Source organism: Delphinapterus leucas, chromosome 12 (genome assembly GCF_059928025.1).
Source record: "Delphinapterus leucas isolate spDelLeu-1000000601 "Yukka" chromosome 12, BTC_Dleu_Yukka2, whole genome shotgun sequence".
Classification (NCBI taxonomy): Eukaryota; Metazoa; Chordata; class Mammalia; order Artiodactyla; family Monodontidae; genus Delphinapterus; species Delphinapterus leucas.
The window spans coordinates 20,506,545-20,531,009 of NC_143140.1; the positions used below are offsets into that span (position 1 = coordinate 20,506,545).

The window sequence follows — 24,465 nt, forward strand, 5'->3', positions numbered from 1 at the left end:
AAGGAGAAATGATCACTAATAGCTACAAATTCACAAATTATCTCATGTGCTTAATTGGAGTTTCATTTATCGTAGCCTTATGCACTCTTTATACTAAAATTGGGATTCTCAGGATGTCAATAAAAATGTATACCAATCTGAACAAATTTCTAGAAAAACAGCAATAGCCTTATGAATCTCATTTTGTATAACTGCGTAACAAATGAAATGTTTTCATCATTCTTCCATTTAATTTTCCCAGAAATTTCACTTCACACTTTTGAGAAAATACTTATGTAAACTGTTTCTTTGAAATATATCTTAGAGAAGAAAGTCTGAATATTGAAGTATTATACCCAGTACAGTAACTTATGCATAGCAGCAAATCAATATAGTTTTAAGTGTACACATTGAAAAGCAAATGACATTTTTAACCTTTGGTTATTTTGGAATTAAGTTACATTAGGGTACCCACAATCCTTTAATTAGCTAATGTATTTTAACATTTTGCCAAGTAGACAGGGCACTGGAGACACTAATGTACCACCATTTACATAATACCTCTTGAAATTATGTACTTAGTGCTTTATGTGTTACCAAAAAAAATAAAGAAATCATGAGGCTCTACAAAATAGCTTAGAAAAACAAGTTTTCTATTTATTTAAAAATAAGTTTGTAGTTACTACATTGCAGGGACAGGAATTCTTACACATACATTCTAGTTTGTATAAAAGGATTCAAAGAATTATGCTTCAAAACTAACATAGAAAGTGTCCACCTAACAGTAAAGAAAGGTCCAATCAATATGTACAAAAACAAAGGGCACTGCTATTCTGGTGTGAGACTGCCGTTTATAACATGATACTCCAGGTTTCCAGAAAGAAAAAAACCAAAAACCTCAATAAAGCTAAATAATTAATTTGTTTTTAAACTCTGTTACTTATTACATACAACAGATTTGCTTGTGTTTAACATTGTTTTCTGTACAAAATAAGCATTTTAATTTGCAAATGTGTCAGTTTCAACATTAACTCTCTAGGTCAGTTACTTTTTAAAATTGAGCTACATTCTACACGTCTAAATATCGTGTGACAGGATTTAACAGTTTTCTAAAAGATCTTTAAATAAGACCCCATCTTCTTGCAGTTTTAATATGGTCCAAAAATGTAACTTTGTATTTCGTCGCAATTTGTAGCCTTTCAATCAACACGCACAATCTTAACAGTAACAAGCGTGTGTGCATCTGCCTCATAGGTGTGTGTACTATATATCATCTCAAACCTATTTTCTTAGCTCCTTAAATGTAGAAACTCATAGCCACCCACTATTATGTATTTGGTTTGTGCCATATAAGGTTAATTTCCTGATGATTTTATCTGCATTAAAAAAGTATTTCAACACAGAGCTATCAAAACTAAAAATAATATATATTTATAGCTCATAATATTTTCTAATTGTTTTACTACAGTGTGTACAAGGTTTATATCTGGAGCGTCAAAAGCGGTACTTACAGTCTTCTGACTCAATGTGACCTCTTCTTGGGTATTGTACATAGTACAAAATGACCTTCCATCTGGAGTCCTTAGCTCAGTATAATTAAGAACAAAAATAGCTTCTTAGTAAATGTAATATTTAGTTCAAATCACTTGGAAATTTGGGAAATGAGGGGAACTGCAAGGAGGGAAGTGAGGAAAAGGTATATTTTCTGACTTTAGTAGGAAAATAAATTGTCGCCTAAGTTTAACTAAACCACTTCTCAACCTGTTTAAAAACAAAACCAAAAAAACAACTAAATACGGGTGTAATTCACAGAACATAAAAGTACTTCCCCTATTATGACTTTTAAAATCATATATTTCCTGCATATGAGAACAATTATAGCCCTTTTAAACACTCAAGTATCTTGGTCCTTTCAACCTACTCAACAGTAAATTTCAGGTGGACAAAAACATTCAGAATAACAATTTGTTTTCATTAGGTAGAAAACAGTCAAAATTGCTTCCAGTTGACATCTGAGAGAGAGGTATGTTTGCATGTATAAAATGGAATGCTAGAATTAAACGCTATAAACTGGAGAAACTAATTTATATTACAAATCATATTTCAAAACATGTAAATGTTGCTAATATATAAGGTAAAAATGTTATTTGAATACTTCTGTTAAAATGTCTGATTAATCTACTGCACTGCAGATAAGGGACAGTTCTAGATGTTAACATACATGCTGCACAAGGATCTTTTTGCTGATCAGTGTATATTACATCATTTCCAAGTGATACTAGATTCAACCAAACTTCGTGTCTCAGATGTGACCTAAACATGCTCACAAATATTCTATACAATTATTCTACTTAAGGAGGAAGATCGTTGTTACAGTGCTACCAAATAGTCTTCAAATTTGTGATGTTGTACAATGATAAAAACAATGAAAGCAAGGCCAAATCTTTAGTTCATGAATATATGCAGAGAACAGTCCAATGTCACAACAGCAGACTGCAAAGAATAAAATTTTTAAGAAGTATGTCTACTGCCCAGAGTTACGAGATTGTAATTAGACTGACTGTTTAATCTGCTGATTTGCAACATTTTGTAATTTTATAAGATTTGATTGGGACTCGAGAATGTTGGGGTGGAGGGAGAGAATATTAGGGTTAGGTACTTAAAAATACATAAACTGATTTACATTTTCTACGAATGTAATAAGAAGTTATATTTCTGAAACTTTCAGGAAACTTAAAATTCTTTTATTGCTCACCTAAAACAACTGCCAACATTTCCTTTTGACCTATAAACAGTATATATATGGTGTTACTGTCTCAAAGAAGATATTTTCCAAGTGGTAAAACAGAACAAAACTATGGTGATGACTTAAATTTCTCAATGCAACTTTTGCAATGTATAGAAGCTAAATTATAAAAAAATAAAATCTAGATATATCTGGTTATTACTAATACATTTTTAAGTGTTTCAATTATAAAGAATCTGATCCAAGTCATTTCTGCCTTACTAAGTAACCAGTGTCTAATAATATCCAAATAAGGTCATAAATATATAGTGTCTTTAGAACAGGAATAATACATTTACTTGTTGCAGGTAAGATGGTAAATACTCATTTTTTTGCTCACGAGTTAGAACTAATACACCCTACTAGCGGTATATTTCACTCTTAAGACTGTGTACGCTCTTCCTTTTCCTGTACACACCTTAAAACTGTACACATACTTTTTTTTTACAAAAATGGATTTTATAGTCTTATTTTCTAACACAATGCAGATAACATCAGGAAATTACATGTTTCAAATAGACTGCCTTCAAAAGCAACAAATTAATGACTTAAATTTCAAACATACACACTATTATTTTCAATACTGGTGTAGCTGAGAGACTCATTTTACTATACAACCAAGCCATCCATTTCTGCATTATGAAGAGTTTAACTACTGAATTTTAATTATATAGTTAAATATATTTGTTAGAAAAAAATAAATATACAAAAAACCTGAAAAATTTGAAATTATTTTCAACTGCAAAATCACAGCAATCCAGTTAAGATCTGGAAAATGGTTTACTTAATTCCATAGGAGGATTTCTGTACAAATTTAGTTACAAACAATCTAAAAAGCCCAAATGCATCACTTTCCATCCTTTTTCAAGACAATCAGATGACAGCTAACATTTATCCCTACCAGAAATATTATAGAAATAATTATGTAATGTTATTTTGCCAAGGTTCAATTAAAGACTTTATTTTTCTATATCAGGGTCATGCTGATACATATATTCCCCAGCCTCGCTTTTTAAAAATGTAGTATCTGAAAATTTTGGCTACATTTTTGTACCATACCAGTCCTCACAAAATACTACATTCTTTAAACTTTAAAAAAAAATGGACAATAATCTTTAAACAATAGAAATGGTATTTATGTTGGTTTTTAAGGTATAAAATAACTAACTGTACCATAAACAAATAAATAACTGCTTTCCTTTTCCACAGCAGTACATATAGCAATACATTCTCCTAAGTCATATAGTTATCATTTACAATAGACAACTTAATTTTACTAATGATGCAAAAAATAATAGAATACAAGGCACAATCATTAAATGGAATTTTTCTTTAGGGTGTATACTGACATACCAGCGTGATAAGGATACCGTAAAAAGTGCAGAAAAAACACAATGTGCAATGAGACCACTGTATAAAACATGATTGCATAAAAAGTGATTTGGCCTATTTTTAAACCTTTAATAATTGAAAATAACCAATCTTCCCCTTAAAATTAAACTATAAAGTATGACATTTTAAAATTATTTTTATTCTACCACTATCTAAAAAATCCTGAAAAAAGAATTTATACCTGGGTAATAGTATATAAGTATGTGTTTGTATATATATTTAATTATACCCATTTATCAATATATACACATACACACACAGACACATTTCTTTGTAAGTCATTTTAGCCTATTAGATATGTCTAAAGTTTAGAAATGACATTAATCCGGATTAACAAGTAAACATCAAATCCCATACCTTTTTCCTGTATTTTCCTTGAATCCTTTAACCACTTAAACATTTTCTCTAAAACATCTCTGTCAAAGGACCCACCAGTGCATTATTTTCTACTATTAGTACCAAAAAAAGATACACCTCAGCATAACTCTTTAATAACTTGCTCTTTAGAATAATATATAGCCTTTCCAATATTGAAAAAGTGTATGCTGTCCTGACAGTCAAAAACAGGCTTTCCACTGCACTGATTCTCAGTCTTTGGCACAATAAACAGAGATTGAGTGATTGACATAAGAATCAAGGTCTGAAAAATTAGACAGTCAAATGTTTTCCAATGTGGATATGTTTCCTTTGCATCAGTACATTTTCTCTTAAGTTTGGCAGAAATGGAATACAGCAAAAGCCTCCTCTAGATTCTTTGTAGATGAACATTCTATAATTAAAATTAAACTTTTCAGGGTATCAAATGGTGGGAATTTTATATTTATCTTTAGAGGAAACACATTTCTTAATTTACTGCTACTCTGGTAACATCTGTTCTCCTAGGGACAAGACTTCTGTATCAACAGAAATGTACCTGGCTTGGTCAAAAATAATTCATTTTAACATAAAATGCTCTATCACTAGGAATATTATGCTCCTTAAGAGTATAGCAGAACTGTCTTCTTCAGAAATAAATTGGGAATTCATTATAACGCCTCAATTTCCTTTGTTTTGAACAGTAAATGAAATGAATGTTGAAATGCATAACCTATCTAAGGGCAATAAATAGCGAACATTTAAAATATATATGTATATATTTATATATATATATATATTCATTTAAAGAAGTGAAGTGTCTTGTAAGTTTGTTTGTTTTTTTTGCAAATCAAATCATAACATTCCCTAATCTGTCATAGCAGCAAGGAAGCAGAAGCCATAGTTCTACATACTCCTTAACTGTACCTGCTTTATAGATTTTGAAGTAAAATATTTTGGTGCAAGTTACCAACCAATTAAGTTAGCTTTTGCTTTTTCAGTCAACTTTCGGACTCGTCCTCTACTAGAAGTTCCAAAAGTCAAAGAAGTGTCTTCAAACAACAGCTGCCTTTGCTCCTCTTCAGAGTCATCCTCGTTATAGAAGGCTGTCCTTCGACCTTGGTTTCTAGTTCTCATGTGAGGTTCAGAGCCTTTAAGTTCCTCAAACTCTTCTTCCTCATCCAGGGGATCGTCTGTCTTTTTTCGGTTACTTCTCCTTAGCATTTTAACACTTGTAGGAACTATGAGATCTGAGTCTAGTTTTTGTGTCTTCATCTTCCTTTTGGGTTTTCTGCCTCCACGACTCTTTTTCTGTAACAAATCCTCCTTTACAATATTAGTTTCAGAAAGAAAATTGCAGGTTGAAGAAGGAACTACTTCATCTCTGATGGGATGCATGCTATTTTGCTCTGAATCTTCAGGCTTTGCATACTGTAGCTTTTTGGGCTTCCTACCCCTCTTCTTGTGTGTAACTTCACCACTGCTGGTATTAACATCCACCTTAGGTTTCCTTCCAGGTCCTCTCTTCACAAGCTTGGACGGCTGCCCTCCGTGGCCATTTACTTGAATGCTTCCGGGTACAAGAGCATTGTTTTTACAATCTGCTGAAAGGGAACAACAGTGCACTTAATATATGGAACTGCTTTTTTATTTGACCCTCAAACCAGTCAATAAGTCCACTGCTAAACTTATACGTAATGACATAATCCTAATTTTTTTTTAACTAATATGAGAAAAAGAACTGACAAAAGGCTAACGGTTTAATGATATTATTTATCTTCTATTTAAAACTCACAGAGGAGAAGCATCCTTAATGAAGTCACTGATGACTTGACAGGAGGGAAATGAAACTCAGAGCAAATAAATTACTTGTCTAAGTTAATACTGTAAATTATGACAGAGCTGGGATTAGCCAAGGTTTCTTATTCCTACTACCTTTACTACACATTCTAATGTATGAGCATTGTTTTCATTACACAAAATGACCCTGTTTACTTGTATGGAACTTCACCACCACAAAGCACTTTGTTTCCCTCATTAACACAGAATTTTTCTGTCTTCCTGCCTTCAAGCAGCTCCATCATGGAAAATAATCTTAGCATAAAATCCATGACCTTTAAACTTGGTAATCGGAATAAATAAGCATTATCATCCCCCTCTACTTTCCTCTAATCATTTTTTTCTATTACAGGTGGAGGAAAAAGGGGCTATCAAGACTGGAATGATTCTAACTCTTATTTAATCCTCTCTTAGATGTGATGATGATCATGACCTTTCTGATATCAGAGAAGAATTTATAGTCTAAATATTTCCTCATGTTCCTCAGAAGTAAAAAGGATCTCCTTTCCTACTAACTCCTATGCAAGGGGTTTGGAAGTACATCTACTGGAATAATTTATAACAGTTGTTCTCCATAAACACTACCATGGCTTTGATATTCTTCATCTATCCTTTTTACAAGAGTAGATATAAGTTACTCTTGGTCACAGAATTTTAAAAAAAGGGTTAAAATAAAAAAGCAACTAAATGGCAGTTTTCTTCATAGGCTCTTTTTGGAACAGTCCTATCTCCTTATGTAACTGAATGGCAAATGACTGATTTATAATCATAAGCAATACTGGCTGCACATATCAATCAAATCCACTATGTGTGCAACTATTATCAGGATTAAAATCCCATTATAACAAACTCCATGATAAAGACCATTATGCTTTATTAAAAAATAAAAAAAAATTCTGAAGATTAAATTCCAAATCTGTAGAATCTGGACATCATGATGAACTGCCTTTCTATGGTTTAAAAAAAACAAAAAAGCTATTACCCTTTCAGATGACGAAAAAGATGACAAACATGCATTACCACTAACTTTTTTTTTTTTTTTTGGCAGTACGCGGGCCTCTCACTGTTGTGGCCTCTCCCGTTGCGGAGCACAGGCTCTGGACGCGCAGGCTCAATGGCCATGGCTCACGGGTCTAGCTGCTCCGTGGCACGTGGGATCTTCCCGGACCGGGGCATGAACCCGTGTCCCCTGCATCGGCAGGCGGACTCTCAATCACTGTGCCACCAGGGAAGCCCACCACTAACTTTTTTTCCTCCAAAATTCTGAAGTTTTTTGTTTTGGTTGTGATGGGAGATCTGCAATGCAGTATTTTACAGGAAATCCATAAAGAGATGGAAAGTGCTGTTAAAGAGAATGCTTCTTCATAATGGTATATGTCTTGGGCTTGAACTGTACAGTGCCTTGCAAACTTCGGGAAATAACTGTCAAGAGACTCAGAGAAGAAGTCTCTGAGCCAATAGCAGAGGAAGAAGGCAAAGCCCTCATTTCCTGACCCCACAGTACAAATGACTTTCTTCAGATTAGTGGTTTTGAATAATGACGAGGGGAGGGGCGCAGGGGAGAAACGTGTCTGTGCATAAAGTAGTAAAAGTATTTTCTAACAAACAAGTACCCTTAACCTGCCTGAGGATTCTGTAAGATTCTGTATATCTTTTAATTTGTTTTACATTAAGACTACTGGCAAATAAACATCCAGTTCATATACCCTACAAAAGTTCTACAGACTGGCTTCAAGGACTCCAGGAGCTCCTTGAAATGGTCCAAAGTTTGTGTGGATATGCCTATGTGCATTTTTTTAGGGAAAAAATACTACAGGGTTGGCCAACTTTACAAAGCAATATGTAACCTAAAAAGGTTCAGAACTAATGCAGTTCTTTTAAAAAGGAATTCGAGTTAAAAAGAAGTTTTAAAAATCACTCATCTGGACCTGTACTATCCAATGAGGCCACTACTAACCACATGACCACTGAGCACCTGAAATGTAACTAAGCGATTGAGGAATTGAAGTTTTAATTAAGTTTAAATTTGAATATGAAGCAGTGTACATTTTGAAACACTGATGACACACTGAAATAATATTTTAGATATAAAGGAGTAAATAAAATACAGTATTAAAACTGATAATTTCACCTGTCTGCTGTTACGACATGTAGCTACTAGAACATATGTGGCTTGTATTATATTTCAATTGCACAGCACTGCTCGTTTCTGATAGTTAATTCAAGTGCCAATATTTATATGATAAGTCATCATTAATGGGTTACATAGTAGCTTATTATATTTCTATACTGTACTGGTATTCCTATGTATTTGTAATACTCAAAAACTATGAATCAAATTGGCTATTGGACCTCCCCTATCATAATGCTAGAACCAATTCTCTATATACATTTGATTTCTCTAGGATTCAGGACTAACAGAAGCAAGGCCAATATACCATTCAAAACTTTGAATTCAGTTCAGAAAGGAAGCAAATATAAAACACTCACATACAAAATTATTTATTTATTCAAACACTGATTGTCCACTATATACTAAGTATAGGCAATTAAAAAATGAGCATGGGCAAGCACAAGAGCTCAGATTCTACTGGAGACAGACAACGTAAAAAAAGAATAGTTCTATCAACATTATAAGGGCCACAAAAGGCAATGAACAGGAAACTATTAAACTAGTAGGAAAAAAGAAATTCCAAAGAAGGAAGAAAGGACAACAATATTTAGGGACTTCCAAGTGGTTCAGGATGGCTGGGACATCAAAGGGAGACAGAAAAGTAAGGACAGCTGAATGTTAGACAACAGCCAAGCAATGAAGAGTCTTGTATAACAGGCAAAAACATTCAACTCTGATTCCACGTATGATTCAAAGGCAGGGAAGGATCTTAATTCTCTGTGTGTGTGTCTGTGTGCACGTGATCAGAAAGGTCACTTTGACTTAAATGTGGAAGATGGACTGAATAAGGTAGAGTTGAGAACTGAGGCAGGGATACCAGTTAGGAGAGTGCGACAGTCCATGGAAGTGAGAATGGAGAGGAGGAAATGGATCTCAGAGATGTTAAGGAGGCAGAAAGAAATAAGTAGATTTGGATGATGATTTTAAACTTATAGAGGTGGGAAGATCCCAATATCATTAATCAAAATGAGGTCGTTGCAGTAGAAAAATTAAATTGTGAGAGGTTTCTGGGGGGAATACTGAAAACGAAATGGTCTAGACGCACTCTGGAAGTCATGACGAAAAATGCTTATTCTTGAGCTGTCTGCTGTCAAGAAGCCATAATTATTTTAACATGTCGTAGGGTGTATTTCATCAGTTACTTTCTTCATCTTTCAAACAGAAAACTTTTACAATGAAAATGTGAAGACAAAAGAACTTTGGAAGCATAACTCTAAGGGGTCAAAAGTTGTATGCTAGAATAGATATGTGGCTATAGACAATCCTAATGAATTATTATTTAAAGGTCAGTGTGTTGAATTTTGTGATATAAAAACAACTCAAAAATTTTTCTAAAGAAGTGCTATACTGGGTTAACTAAATTCAACTTTATTTAAACTTCTTGGATATACTTTTCTAGGTTTTGTAATACTGAAGTTAAAAACTACTAAATTTATATCATTAAAAGCCTCTGATTTTAGAATATGCTTTTATTTTTCATAGGACAGAAAATGCTTTTATTTTTCATAGGGCAAGTTTTTCTTGGCTTCTAAAATTTAGTAACAATACAGTTTGCTTTTGGCACAAAGCTGCATATCAAAAGATGTCTCAGTAAATATATCAACTAATACAGAATGTGTGACTTTTAAATGAGCAACCTAAAAAGTGGATATAAATATTATCTCCAATAGAACCACCATTTGTTAAGATCTACGGTACCTTGCTCGATGACAGCTGATGACTTCGAGAGAGCGGATGTCTTTGAGAGCACAGACGATTTCATTTTACGTTTGGCTGGCTTTTCCTTTTCCATGTTTTCTTTTGTAGAATTATTCCTAGTGGCATGACTAAAATTGGACTGACCAGGACTTGAAAGAGTACTCAAGGTTTTGGAATGTTTCATGGAATTCTCTAGAACTAAAACACACATACAAAAGATTAAAAGCTAAGAGTTAAATTATTTAACCTTAAAACAAGCAAGAAGGTTGGGATTACCTCTAAAGTGAATTGTTTGAATTAGCCAACAGGACAAAACCTGGGGCGATGCTTAAAGCTTCCATAAGAAATCTACTTTCAAAAAGGAAAAAGGCGTACATAATAGTCTCAGACCTTTCAGAAGCTGTCCAGTCACTGCAAGATTATGAAGGGAAGTGCTGGCAAACTGCTAGCAAGTCTGGGTTCTACGATTTAAATTTAGGCAGTTTGGATCAGAGTTGCCATTTTTGAGCATTATCCTATACTGACATTCCTAAACCTCAATATTCTTTTCCTTATCAAAAAAAATTAAAAGAAAAACGGGCAAAAACAATAAAGAAAAGCAAAACCAACAATGTCTGACGGAATTTACTAAATCCAATATATTCCATTTGGCAAAGTAAATGCTTAAGTTACAAAAGTCATTATATATATTTCAATTTAGAAACTGTAGCTGATTCTTACTTGTTTTCCCTGGCACTGCAGATGTGTTAGCTTTCGAAATAAAAGTCTTCGCTGCTGAAGAAGTGGATGGTTGCTCACTGGTAACTAGATCCACAGCCACTCGATTGCTTCTGGTTCGAACTACAGAACTGGATTCCGTTTTACCATTTATCTGAGCAGCACTGTGCCTTGGTGGTATTGATCGTGTAGGTGCAGAGAATGGAGAGGTAGCAGTATCTGACTTTAACTGGGGTTTTAAGATCCTTTTTTTCCGTTCAGGGCTGTAAATAAAATAGTATCATTAGTCATTCTTTTAGCTCTATGTGGATGAATAAAACAGTCTTATAATACTGTTGGATTCAATATTTGTACTGTTATGAAATATGTTAAAATATGAGATTTGTAGTGGATTTCATATGGTTGTGAGCCTTTGAAAAGTGAATATTTAGTGAAGGATCGCTGTAAATGCTATAGTTATATGACAGAAAGCATGATGCCATCACTATCCTAAAAATGCTGTTTTACTGTACAGATTTAGCAGTTTGAATTTAAGCACTTACACTAGTATAGCTTTAGTTAAAAGATTAAAAATCCTCCACATCATAGGAACTTGCATGTCAAATATATCATTCTGCAATATAGGGAATAGTAAAGGAAGTATTAAAAAACACCAAGTTCTATCATTTAGATGACAAAGTTATAGATCAGCTGATGATATTTAAAAGAAATCAGATACCTTGATGCAGCGCTACTGGAAACAGAGCTGCTTCTATTTCTTTTCCTCCTCCTTTTGGTTATTGTATTTCTTTTATGAAAACGAAGGGCAGATTTATAATCTGATAAAACTGAACTAATGTGTTCTTCAAAGAAAGCGGACAAGCGCAAACTCATGCTGTAAATCTATGGAAAGAAAAAAAAACTGTTCAAACATTCCTGAAAGGAAATGCCTGTTCCTTTGAGATAATAATTTAAATATTTTTCTAACAAAAAGTTTTTAGAATTTAAAACATTGCTTTTTCTCAATCTCTTTTGACAAAGACTAAAACTGAAACATTATTACAATTAAATTATTTTTGTATTTCTTGGACAAAGAAAGGTAAATGATATTTATAGTTTTACTCATTTTTATGACTCGTATGAGCATTATATGGAAAAAAATGCTCCTTTCCACTAATGCAGAAAAAACAGCTGGAAAAGTTAAGCACACGTACCTCTAACACATATCAGGACAATGTGTACGTGATGTCTATTCAACTACACTACCTTCAAGAAAAGTAACCATTCCTAAACATTAGTGACATTAGTGTTTTTTCATAGAAGGAATAAAACAGAAAGATGTGAATTCCTTTTTCCACTAGAATACCATTAAGAACCTAATAGAAAGTTTGTCAATTTTGTTTTAAATTTTAAATAAAAGCAGCATTTAGTTACTCGACATACTTTTCTACTAATTTCATTTCATTTAAACAGAAAACAATTCAATTATATACCCTTGATCTTTTGCTTGGTGTATATGCTTTGGAATTACTAAAAATAAGTCTGACATCTTTACATAACTCCATTGGTGACTCATAATTCCCAGCCTCTAAAGTCTCTCTAACGGTAGCAAAATCCATTGGTGTGTCAATGATGTCTCTGTAGTCCTAAGAGAGGGAAAACAGGTCATATTAATAATAATAATAATGCATTACTTCTCATAACAGGGATTCACATTCAATTTCTGTGATGACTGCAAGTCCTAGAACTATTAATAATCATTCCTCGTTTCCCTCATCAAGGCTCCCTTTATTCCCGAAGTCATTTTTATTTTTTTCATGTCCTCTACCTTTTACTGCAATCAACACAGGATTTCTCTCATTCAAGAACCTATAAATTCTGCTTTTTTTTTCCTTCAGAAAGAGGTAAAGGTTAGAGCTGTGTTCGAAAAAGGAGATTAAAAGAATATCGAAAAAACTCAGTTCCACAACTACAAGTTTGATATAAAAAACCCAAAACTTTATACTACCCATGAACTCTAAAGGCTGCTAATTCACTGAAAATAATTGTACCTTTAAAATTAAGAGATAAAAACAATAAAAATATGTTAACATCCCATGTACGTGAAGGCCTGAGTTCTAGTAACCTCAACTGCGGTACTACAATTACTATAATTGGGAACTTTGTAGTAATCAAGAATTATGAACGTAAATATCTGTCACAAAGTCTTTGCAGTTCATTCCACGGAGGAAAAGTGCAGTCACCCAAAGTCTCCACCTAATCAGTTGTATATTGTATATACAATTGTATAAGATAAAGCAATAAAAACAGGCAAATGAAAGGAGAAAAAAGCAACAGAATAGGATAAAATGATCCAAATATGGTATCTTTAAAGGAGTAAATAATACTATACCTTTTCCATAGCCCCAGAGTATGTAACTGTATTTTTCGAAATACAGTAACTTGACTTTGCCCCATCAAGTTTAAATTATGATCAAATATGTTTGACCATAAAGCAAACAGTATTACTGCCTTTGACAAATAGGGACAGTTTTATTTCTTCCATAACAATCTGCAATGCCCTTTATTTCCTTTTCTTGTCTTGCTGCACTGGCTAGAATTTGCAGTACTATGTTAAATAGCAGCTGTGAGGATGGACATTTTTGCTCCACTCCCATCTTAGGGGGAAAGCATTCAGTTTTTCATGATTAAGCATGATGTTAGCTATAGGTTTTTAAACAGATGTTCTTTATCAAGTTACGGAAGATCCCCTTTATTCCTAGTTTTAAGTCTGTTTTTATTATTAATGGTGTTCTGTTTTCTTAGATTATGTATTTGTCTTTTTGGCATCCATTCAGCACAGGGCCAACTATATTAATTTTCTTATTTTTGTATTCTTGATACTGTGGCATTTTGGGGACCAAACAGACCTAAGGAGAGACTGCCACCTTCCAAGGGCTAGGCAATTCTTAGAGATGGCAAAGGGTTGTACTGGGAATACAGCTTTCATATGTAAACCAACCATGTCCTTAAGCAACCCTCACACACCAAGCCAGTATGTCCTCTGCCACGAATCATCCCAGGGTCAGGTATCAGACAACCAGAGACCACCCCTATGCCCCCAAACCAACTGGAGTAATTCAAAGTAGCCAGTCTTAAGCTGTTGACTATGCCCTGCCTTGCCTTTCTCATGGAAACCTCAGTAAAGGCTCTGGCCCAAGCTTGTCCTTTGCCCCTGTGTTTTTTGGCTGTGTTGGGTCTTCGTTGCTGTGCGAGGGTTTTCTCTAGTTGTGGCGAGCAGGGGCTACTCTTCATTGCGGTGCGCGGGCTTCACTGTGGTGGCTTCTCTTGTCGTGAAGCACGGGCTCTAGGTGCGCGGGCTTCAGTAGTTGTGGCTTGCGAGCTCTAGAGCGCAGGCTCAGTAGCTGCGGCACACAGGCTAGTTGCTCCGCGGCATGTGGGATCTTCCCGGACCAGGGATCAGACCTGTGTCCCCTGCTTTGGTATGCTGATTCTTAACCACTGCGCCACCAGGGAAGCCCCCGCTCCTGTCTTCTGCAATGTAACTAAGACCCTGTGCTTTCCCCTGTGGCCCTAAGTGGTATTTGGTGAACCCCTCTCTGGGACCTTAAGTGTAATAAATTTCTTTCTTCCAAGACTCATTCTTGTTTCCTCCTGTGGCCACAATGATTACCACACCATACCCAACATGTACATTCTTAAAAGAAATGAGTACTGAATTCTGTCAAATGCCTTTTCTGCACTGATATGATCATGTGATTTTTCTTCTTTAGTAATGAATTATTGACATATTGACTGACTTCTGAATACTGAACCAGCCTTATATCCCTGGGGAAAAAACCCACTTGGTCAGGGTACAAAATCATTTTCATATATTGCTGAATTCTATTTGCTGATATTAAGAATTTTTGCACTTTCTTCTTTTGTACTGTTTTGTCTGGTTTTGACATCAGGGTAACACTGGCTTCATAGAATCAGTGTAGAAGCATTCTTTATCTTGAGGAAGAGACTGTGTAGAATTTGTGTTAGTTCTTTAAACATCTGGTAGAAGTTTCCAGTGAAGACTCCTGGGCTTAGAGATTAAAAAATACATACTTGGGCTTGCAAGAAACAAAAGGAAATCCACACGTTTCAAAAACAAAGAGAAATGAAAACCAGAGCACTTTAGCATTAGCTCAGTTCTTCTAAGAGGTTTTTTGGATGGTAGGGTTTGAATTAGTCCTGTTTATCACATTGCTGGAATTAAAGATTTATCTTCTACATTTAAGATTACATGTTGCTTGATTTTTAAAATGACAAGTCATTTATGATATTTATCTATTGATGAAATTTCTCTATTTTCATCATTGCAAATTAGAACACATACATAAAAAAACAGATAATAAAGACTTTGGTGATACCACATCCAGGTCATGATCTCTTATAAAACGTTTAATTTTAATTTGAAACCATGAATGTTATCTGATATACAATCTTTAGTAACTGAAAAAAGGAATAAAAAAAAAATCACTTGAAGTGAAATTTAGATTGCTAAGACTGCATGCAAAAATAAATACTTGTAACATGTTTGATACTCAAACTTTTTACCACGAATTCCATAAAGATCATAAATTGGCATAACCTACATATATAGTAGTGCCACCTTACATTTATATATAGTGCTTCAGTGTAAAAACTATTTTAATGTTGAATAAATAACTAGTAATATTCTCATTCCACTTCTATAAACCTGTAAGGAAGGTTAGAGACAGGTATAATTATTCTTGCTTCCCAAATAATTTCCATAGTAAATTCACAGAATTAGTGTGGAAAAGAAAATAGTAAATATATACTCAGATATGAAAACTAAATAACTTGCTTGAAACTGCAGAACTGGTAAGAGGCAGAGCTGGGACAATAACCCAATTCTTTGGAGTCTTAGTTCAGGGTTACTTCTTTTTTACCACACTGTTCAATTTAGATGCTCTATGTAGCCAAATGGATAATGAGAAGGTGTATGAAATAAAAAAGAAGTAAACTATAATCATAAAAATAAATAGTAAACTGTCATGTATAAGAGGTGTATATGTATTTTTATATATATATCAAAATCAAACTGACAAATAAAGAAAGTACTTTCAAAAATACTTACTGGGGGACTCCCCTGGTGGCGCAGTGGTTAAGAATGCGCCTGCCAATGCAGGGGACATGGGTTCTCGAGCCCTGGCCTGGGAAGATCCCACACGCTGAGGAGCAACTAAGCCCGTGTGCCACAACTACTGAGCCTGCACTCTAGAGCCAGTGTGCCACAACTACTGAGCCTGCGCTCTAGAGCCAGTGCGCCACAACTACTGAGCCTGCGCTCTAGAGCCTGTGCGCCACAACTACTGAGCCTGCGCTCTAGAGCCTGTGCGCCACAACCAGTGAGCCTGCGCTCTAGAGCCCGTGAGCCACAACTACTGAGACTGTGCTCTAGAGCCCGTGAGCCACAACTACTGAGACTGCGCTCTAGAGCCCGTGAGCCACAACTACTGAGCCCGCACACCTAGAGCTGGTGCTTCACAACAAGCGAATGAGAAACCTGCACCCTGCAACGAAGAGTAGTCCCTGCCTGCTGCAACTAGAGAAAGCCTGCGCGCAGCAACGAAGACCCAACGCAGCCAAAAATAAATAAATAAATTAAAAAAAAAAAGCTATGTGCAAACACATTAAAAAAAAAAATACTTACTGGATATTCAAGAAGATCTACTGGCTGGCGGAAAGGCTCAGAATCTTCACACTGAAATATGAGATTTAACAATTCTTGACACTGTTTCTTCCATGCTTGAATATCATAAGACTGTGCTCTGTTACGTAATCTTCTTCTAGGCTGATGGTCCTAAAATGAAAATGTTCAAATAATATTAATAAAATAATACATATAATAAAATTTTTATTTTTAATCTTGGATAATGAGGTAATATACAGTGATTCAAATAAAAGAAAACATCATTCACCTAGTTCTGAAAACCATGCATTGTTGTGATGGAAACTGATTTGGAAGTTAATACTTAATCTGTCTTTAAAAATAGTAAGAGTAAAAAAAAATGCTTAATACATTTTAATTCATATAAGGCACTTCTGTTAAAACAAAGAACTTAGTACCTTCCTCTTCCGGGTAGAAGTTCCTGGCACATCAGTGTCTTCTTTTTCTTCTTCCTTTGAAGCAAGAATTTATCAGATTCATAAAATATTCTAGGTTTCACTATATTCTATAGTTTTTTAATACCAATTATCTCCTTTACATTTTGGAAAACCCATAGTATATATGATGCTGGAACACTTTACTGACTCATTAAAAAGTCTCCCTCCACCCACCGTTTAAAAAAAATTATAACAATTCTGAATCATTTTTTTTTAAAAAAGTTAGCAACAGCATTAGGCAAAAATAATTTTCATAACAGCATTTACCTGAAAACTACTGTGTGTAAATTTCTTTTTATATATGGAACATAACCAATGTAGTAATAATCATAATGAAATATTAAATACCTCAGAGTCAGACAAAACTTTCTTCTTCATTGAATTGTAGAGCGGAATTATGTTATAACAAGTCTGATCCCTAAATAACAAAGAAATGTTAGTATACAAGACTGGAGTCATGAGATTTTTGTCCTTTTAACCTGTTAGTAAAACAAGATTTTAAGATAAAACTTGAAGCTGAAGGCTTCTTCATCAGTTGACTCCAAAACCCTATGGCACACACATCTGCCCCTGCCCCTCCACTCTATGTGAAGCCTCCACTCTGGCCTATTTCATTACACCAAGCCCAATTCCCATCTCCCAGGTTTTGCTCAGTTCACTACTGGGCCTGGAATGCCTTCCTTCATTCTTCAGTCTACAAGGAATAGCTAGTATACCTCCTGTCTTCTAATTCCTTCTTCCTTTTATTCTTAAATGTAGGCATTCCCTAAAATTTTGTCTTTAGCCATCTTCTATACCTTTTGACCAGATAATCTTATATATCTGCAGTTTATCTGTGTTAGTGAACTCCAAATTCCTATAATTTGGTCTGACTCTTCTGAGATTCCTGACACCATCTAAAATTCCGCATGTCTAAACCTACCTGTTGTTTTCCACTTTCTCCCTTTTCTTTTTAACTGTTTTTTTCAACCATTCTTACAGTAATGCATGGTTTTTCACTATTCCTTCCCTTGCCTCCTCCTCATAAACCCAATCATTGGACAAGTTCTGTGATTCTACCTTCAAAATCTCTTGGCATCTGCCTCTTTCTCACTTCCATAAAGTAAGCCTCCATCACCTCTTACTTGGTCAGCTGTAGAAGTCAATCTGCAGTCAGTTTAATATTTTTAGGGCAATTTGCATCATGTTATTCTCATGTTAAAAAAATTTCAACAGTCCCTTGCCTTTTGTCTCCTCCCTATCTGTTAACATTAGACACTGCAGTCAAATTAATATTTTTAAGGCATAGCAAGCACCATGCTATTCTCAGGTACAAATATTTTCGATAGCTCCTTGCTCCCTGTGCTCATATTTTAAGTATAGTTCCTCAGATCAGCATTCGAGGCCCTCCACGATATGGTCCAAACTCGAGTTTAGCACACTGTATCCCTATTACTTCTGCTCATGTACTCTCTACTTCACCTGATTTCAGTTACTCGATTCCCTTAACAAATATTTACCTTCCTCCATCATGCCATTCCTCACCCCTGGAACTGCTTTCCTTTCATCTAACTTCTGAATCAGTATCTACCTTGTCCAGAACATCTTAACATACTTCTCCCTGTACCTGAAATCCCACCCTTATAGCCAGAAGTGACCCTATCCCTCATCTAAGCATTCATACAAACTCCTTTTACTTTTTCCTTATATTATAGTTACAGATTTATCTACCCTACAAAACTGTATTAAGAGGATAATTATGCATTTCTTTCTATCTCCAAGTATCTATTACAACACTTTGAATATAACTACTGCTTGAAATTTGGCCAAATAACTCAATTAAGAAGTACCATTACCAAAATTTCAAGACATACTAGGAATCTTGAAAAGTAACGCTAGCTAAAAATGGTTCTTAACAAATTGTATACCTCTAAAAAATGCCAGGGATTTACTTTTAGATATATACAATGTAAATGTTTTATTATTTTATTTTAATCTGTTCTTATAAGGCATTTCAAAGTAACTATTTGAAAGAAATACAATTTCACAGATTATTCCAAATGTAAAAGTAATTGTTTCATCTAAATTATTTCACTAAAATATGAATTTACTCTTATCATGTGATTCTATTGATTCCTATCTCTTTGGAAAAATAGATGTACATAACATATATAAAACACAAAATTACAGATTAAAAACTTTATAGTTAAGATACTATAAACTTTTACAACCAAGTATATAAATAGTTTTCTGAGGATAACTAATTTTTATTATCTTATTAATTCTTGATTATCAATTTTACTGAAAAGCAGCAAAAGCTTAGCAATAACAGCCCCGAAACCAGTTGGAAGGCAACAGTTTTCTTTAGAGAAATAAGGTCGAGGAAGGGCATAAAGTTTATCTTACGAATTTTCTTTGGTGGTTTATTTATATTGCAATTACCTACATTCCTTAGCAAAACAAACAAACAAAAACAAACTCACCTAATACCAAGAAAAGGGACCCTATGATTATGCTGAGTAATGAGAATGAAGCTGGAGATGTTTAAAAAAAAAAAAGCCTCAATAATCCCTTCATGTAAAAATGAAAGCTGAAAATAGGTGAATACTTAAATTATAAAATACCCAATTCTCTTAATGAGAAAAAATTATCCAATGTAAATAAACTTCGTATGAATTCAGAGCTGTATTTCGTAGAAAATATACATATGATTCATTCCTCTGGCTTCAATTTAGAAGACTCAATTCATTCTATGAATGCATAAAATCCATAAGACAAGGAAGTAAAAGTCCTGCTGTCTTAAGAAGTTGTAGTTATCATCACTGTTGGTATGGGATTAATGAATGAGGAAGTAAACCTGACTTTGAAGAAGAAAAACCTTGAAAGTTAAATTCAGTTTCCTGCTGATGTATTTGAATACTTGTTCCAAAACTTGATAGGGGCAATACAATGTTAAGATGAAAGGTTCTCAAATCAAATGGCAGACACTCATTTACTGTGAAAATTAAACAAGTTAACCTCTAAAAGATTCAATTTCCTTAACTGTAAATTCCAGATAATGATCTCTCCCACCTGTAAGATTTTTATCTGACTTAGAAGAGCTAATTTAAGTAAAACATTATACATTCAGTAAAAGCTTGCTATTATTATTGAACATTGGATTTAGAGAAAGATCCATATTTTCTTACTTGAATTGCAGAACACAACTGTAACACAATCTCTTTGACTCTGTAATTATTATCAGCCAGTGAACTAAACGCTGCTTCTTTAGACAGACATACGCTTCCTATTTTGAGTGGAACTATGCTTATAGCACAGCACGTGACATGATGTATAATAAAAAATGATTGTATTCTACGTTTTGGCATTTTACATTTTAAAATACTGCCATTAATTATTACAGTAATATAATTAAGTGTGGAAAAATACTCACTTTATAAAATGTAGAAGAAGATCAGTCACAAATTTAGCAGATTTCACAATAGGGCTTCCAGGCTCATTAAACGTTCGTGTATTATGCTCTATATACCGAACTTCCCACATTAAGGAAGAAACCCGCCTTTAAACAAACAAAATGCAGAAGTCTTATTAATCTCTTTATACTTAGAAATACATACACACATTTTAAAACCAAGACATTCAGACTTTTTAATTGCAGTCTTAAATCAGTTACAAAACTCACACCTTAAAAAGCTGTTTTCAAAAAAACAGAACGTCATTTGTGTTGGGCGGGTGGAAAAGAGTAGTAACGTTATGTACTGGCATAGAAAATGTCTGGATTTGACACATTAGTCTATCAACAGGGCCTTCTTTTAGGGAGAAAGACTATAAGGAGAGTAGCAGGAGGAGAGAAACAGTGGAGTTTTAGTTTTTGCTTTACATATTCCTTTCATGTATGGTGTAATTTTTTGGTAATAAGCATATCTGACTTTTACTTAAAAAAGGAAACCAAGCAATTTCAATCTAATTCTATTACTGGTAATCAAATGACATTTAAAAATGAAAAGCTAACTAACAGCTTGCTTATGAGATACAAAAATATAAAAATATGGTGAACATGTTAGTTTACTAAGAAACCTAACGAAATGAAAATTAATTTTTTTTTTTACACTAAATAGACAATGCAGTCGATCCTTGAACAATGGGGGAGTTAGGGGCACTGGCCCTCCTTGAAGTCTAAAATCCGAATACAACTTTAGAGTTGGCTCTCCGTATCTAAGGTTCCGATCAACCATGGATCATGTAGTACTACAGGTACGTATTTATTGAAAAAAAAATCCGTGTATAAGTGGACCCGTGTAGTTCAAACCCATGCTGTTCAAGAGTCAACTGTACTAAAATTTTGGTGTTTTATTATTTTATTTCAGTAACTAAAGAAAAATCCAAAGGCAGATTCTAGAATATCATCCAACTTAAAATGATAAGGAAGAAAATACTCAGGAAATGTTACTGATTTTTGAACAGAAAACAATTATATGGAATTTTTAAAGAATTACATATAATTGTGGATACAGAAGCATACAGAAAAGCTTCTGTGCATTTCCAATAGCATTTACAAGGCTCATTCTAATAAAAGAATCACAGGCCATTTTCAGAGTACCCTATAGAAACTGTGTGTAAGATAAGGCATGAGGATTTAATATCAGTAGGGCAAACTGACAGTGGTTTAAGACTGAACTAGAAGTATCAAAGAGGAAAACTACAAACTGTAAGAAGTCTGAAGCCAATGAGCAGAGGAGAAGCAAAAAAGCTCGAAACAGTGAAATAGCACATGCAGGCATCATTATTATGAAATAAGAACATAACTCAGGTCTACAACTACATTATTTAGTTAAAAATCAGGCACTTTCTAATTTATGTAAGGACTCTGTTCCAAAAGATTTTCTTCTTAAGTTGGTTAAGTTGGCTAAGCTAGGCTAATGCCAAAAAGCCTAATTAAGCTGTAATGTATATTGAAATACAGTACACCTTAGCAATTCTCATGTTGAGCAGTATTTCTATGAGAAAGTATATTTTTAACAATGGTGAGAGATGGCAGAAGTTTATCTTTCTAGATGTAGTCCAACTACTAGTGTGTAGAAAACAATTCTTTCTCTCCCTTTTATTCTCCCACATCTTGTTCCATCTCTGAAGCCCGGGGTGTAACTCCTAAGGTTTAACAACTTAGGGGCTTAGAGAGAAATAAGGATATAGTTAAGAATTTCTTCTCCATTTCCTGTCTTAAACCTTTAACGTTGAAAATGATTTACTTAAAGAAGTGTGCTTCGAGAGGACGACGGCTGGGAGGCACAAATCACAGGTGATTTCCTCCTCATCTCAATACTTTTGACAAATATTAATGAAGCAGCAGCAGAAATACCTAACAAGATCAGAACGTAAAGTCCAAATGCCTTAGTTTTCTTTATTCCAAGTGTTTCTCGGTGAAGTGACTCCGCCCAGCAGGAGACATTTGGCAGTGTCTAGAGACATTTTTGGTTTTTACAACTAGGGGCTGCTATTGGCACTTAAGGGTAGAGGCAAAGGATAGCCCCTCATAATGAAGAATTTTCCAGCCCTAAATGTCAGTAATGCTTTTGTTGAGAAACCCTACCTTAGTCAGTAAGGAATAACAAATGGTGTTTTCAGCACCAGGTACACACAGTATCAAATTAGAATTACAATTTAAGTATTAAAAAGAACTAAAGGCACATTTTACACAGAAAAATATGAATACAAAATATGATTAAAAACTTCCCTAAGGGGCTTCCCTGGTGGCGCAGTGGTTGAGAGTCTGCCTGCCGATGCAGGGGACACGGGTTCGTGCTCCGGTCCGGGAAGGTCCCACATGCCGCGGAGCGGCTAGGCCCGTGAGCCATGGCCGCTGAGCCTGCGCGTCCAGAGCCTGTGCTCCGCAACGGGAGAGGCCACAACAGTGAGAGGCCCGCGTACCGCAAACAAACAAACAAACAAACAAAACCTTCCCTAAGTTAAAATAAATAGTAATGTAAAGAACTGCAGTACTATAAAACTGATCACAAAAATAAAGTTTTAATGCAATTATTATTTAAGTTAAAATGTTGTTGGCCTGGTAAGCAAAAGTCATATGAAATATGAAAGCTAAAAGTCTGATTTCATTACGTGAAAACAATGGACTTAACCTCACGTTTTTGTTTTTTTGTTTTTTTTTTTTTGCGATACGTGGGCCTCTCACTGTTGTGGCCTCTCCCGTTGCGGAGCACAGGCTCCGGACGCGCAGGCTCAGCGGCCATAGCTCACGGGCCCAGCCGCTTTGCGGCATGTGGGATCTTCCCGGACCAGGGCACGAACCCGTGTCCCCTGCATCGGCAGGCGGACCCTCAACCACTGCACCACCAGGGAAGCCCTTAACCTCACTTTTTGATAAGACATTTTAGGCAATAAACCTACAAAGCCTGCCCAACATTAGAACTCAATGTTTACAAAAATTGTTAACCAGCATATGCAAATTAACTGAAATTGCATCTTTTTAAAACTCTAGTTATATTTCAAACTAAGCTACAACTATAAAAAGTACCCAAAATTTTCTTAATTTCATTTTTCAGAAGTATTCATAAGCTAAATAAATAAGAGAACACCCAATTTTTAATATTATTCTATGAAAAAATCCATGAACAAATATTTCAATGGGATATCTAGGAGAAAATAAAATACGTTGGATTGTTTCATAAAATACAATACAAAGACAGTGACCATCAATTCATATTTGTCTCTAAGTGTGGTCTATAGACCAGCAGCACCAGCATCACTGGGAACTTGTGAGAAACGCAATCTCAGGTCCTACTCTAAACCTACTACCAGATTCTACATTTTAACAAGATGCCCAAGGTGATTTGCATGCACACTGAAGTTTGAGAAACACGGCCAGAGAGGATCAGTAAAAGGGTGAAAGAATCACTTAGCCTTCTTTTGTTAGTAGCTACAGCAAATGGTTCTAACCTGTAAAACCTGTTTTCCAGTCTTTGTTTAATTGTACTTAAATCCGTTGGATATGCCACTACAGTGCAATACATGGGATAGGCTTGCAGATCCACAGGAGCCACAAATGCTGAAGCAATATCTAAGATAAACAAACAAATACGTTTATAAATTTATTTTTGTATTGCTTAAAATACTTCAAAATTCTGCTTGAATTAAGCCTTAAGTTCTAATCCACATAACCATTAGTCTACCACTATCTTCTGATAGAAAATACATACAGTTTAGCTAACACATAGTCTCACTTTTTATTATGTCTACATTTATACTGCAAAATTCTAGGAGTATTTATTTATGGACTCCTTAGAAGAAAAGAGATGACAGACAATATATAAAACTGACATATTAAAGAACATCTACATGTATTCCTATAATTAAAACCAGGCCATTCCTGAATCTATGTTATGTGTTTGAC

At 34.6% G+C, this 24,465-nt stretch overlaps 1 protein-coding gene across 4 annotated transcripts in view; it reads right to left on the reverse strand.

Annotated features, from left to right (window-relative positions):
• Window positions 1–615: 615 nt before the first annotated feature.
• The window catches only part of PHIP (PHIP subunit of CUL4-Ring ligase complex), a 127,423-nt gene continuing 103,573 nt past the window's right edge, over window positions 616–24,465 (reverse strand). For 2 of the 4 annotated variants that reach the window (XM_089921755.1, XM_089921757.1), the window contains 10 exons: window positions 24,012–24,132; window positions 20,491–20,616; window positions 17,427–17,496; window positions 17,040–17,093; window positions 16,624–16,773; window positions 12,410–12,562; window positions 11,656–11,819; window positions 10,941–11,200; window positions 10,221–10,418; window positions 616–6,114 (listed from right to left, as the gene is read on the reverse strand). In XM_089921755.1, the coding sequence (XP_089777881.1) occupies window positions 5,477–6,114; window positions 10,221–10,418; window positions 10,941–11,200; window positions 11,656–11,819; window positions 12,410–12,562; window positions 16,624–16,773; window positions 17,040–17,093; window positions 17,427–17,496; window positions 20,491–20,616; window positions 24,012–24,132 (1,934 nt within the window). In that variant the 3' untranslated portion in view covers window positions 616–5,476. Of the gene's footprint in view, window positions 6,115–10,220; window positions 10,419–10,940; window positions 11,201–11,479; window positions 11,551–11,655; window positions 11,820–12,409; window positions 12,563–16,623; window positions 16,774–17,039; window positions 17,094–17,426; window positions 17,497–20,490; window positions 20,617–24,011; window positions 24,133–24,465 lie in introns of those variants that run through there. The other 2 variants (XM_089921756.1, XM_089921758.1) reach the window with 2 other exon arrangements.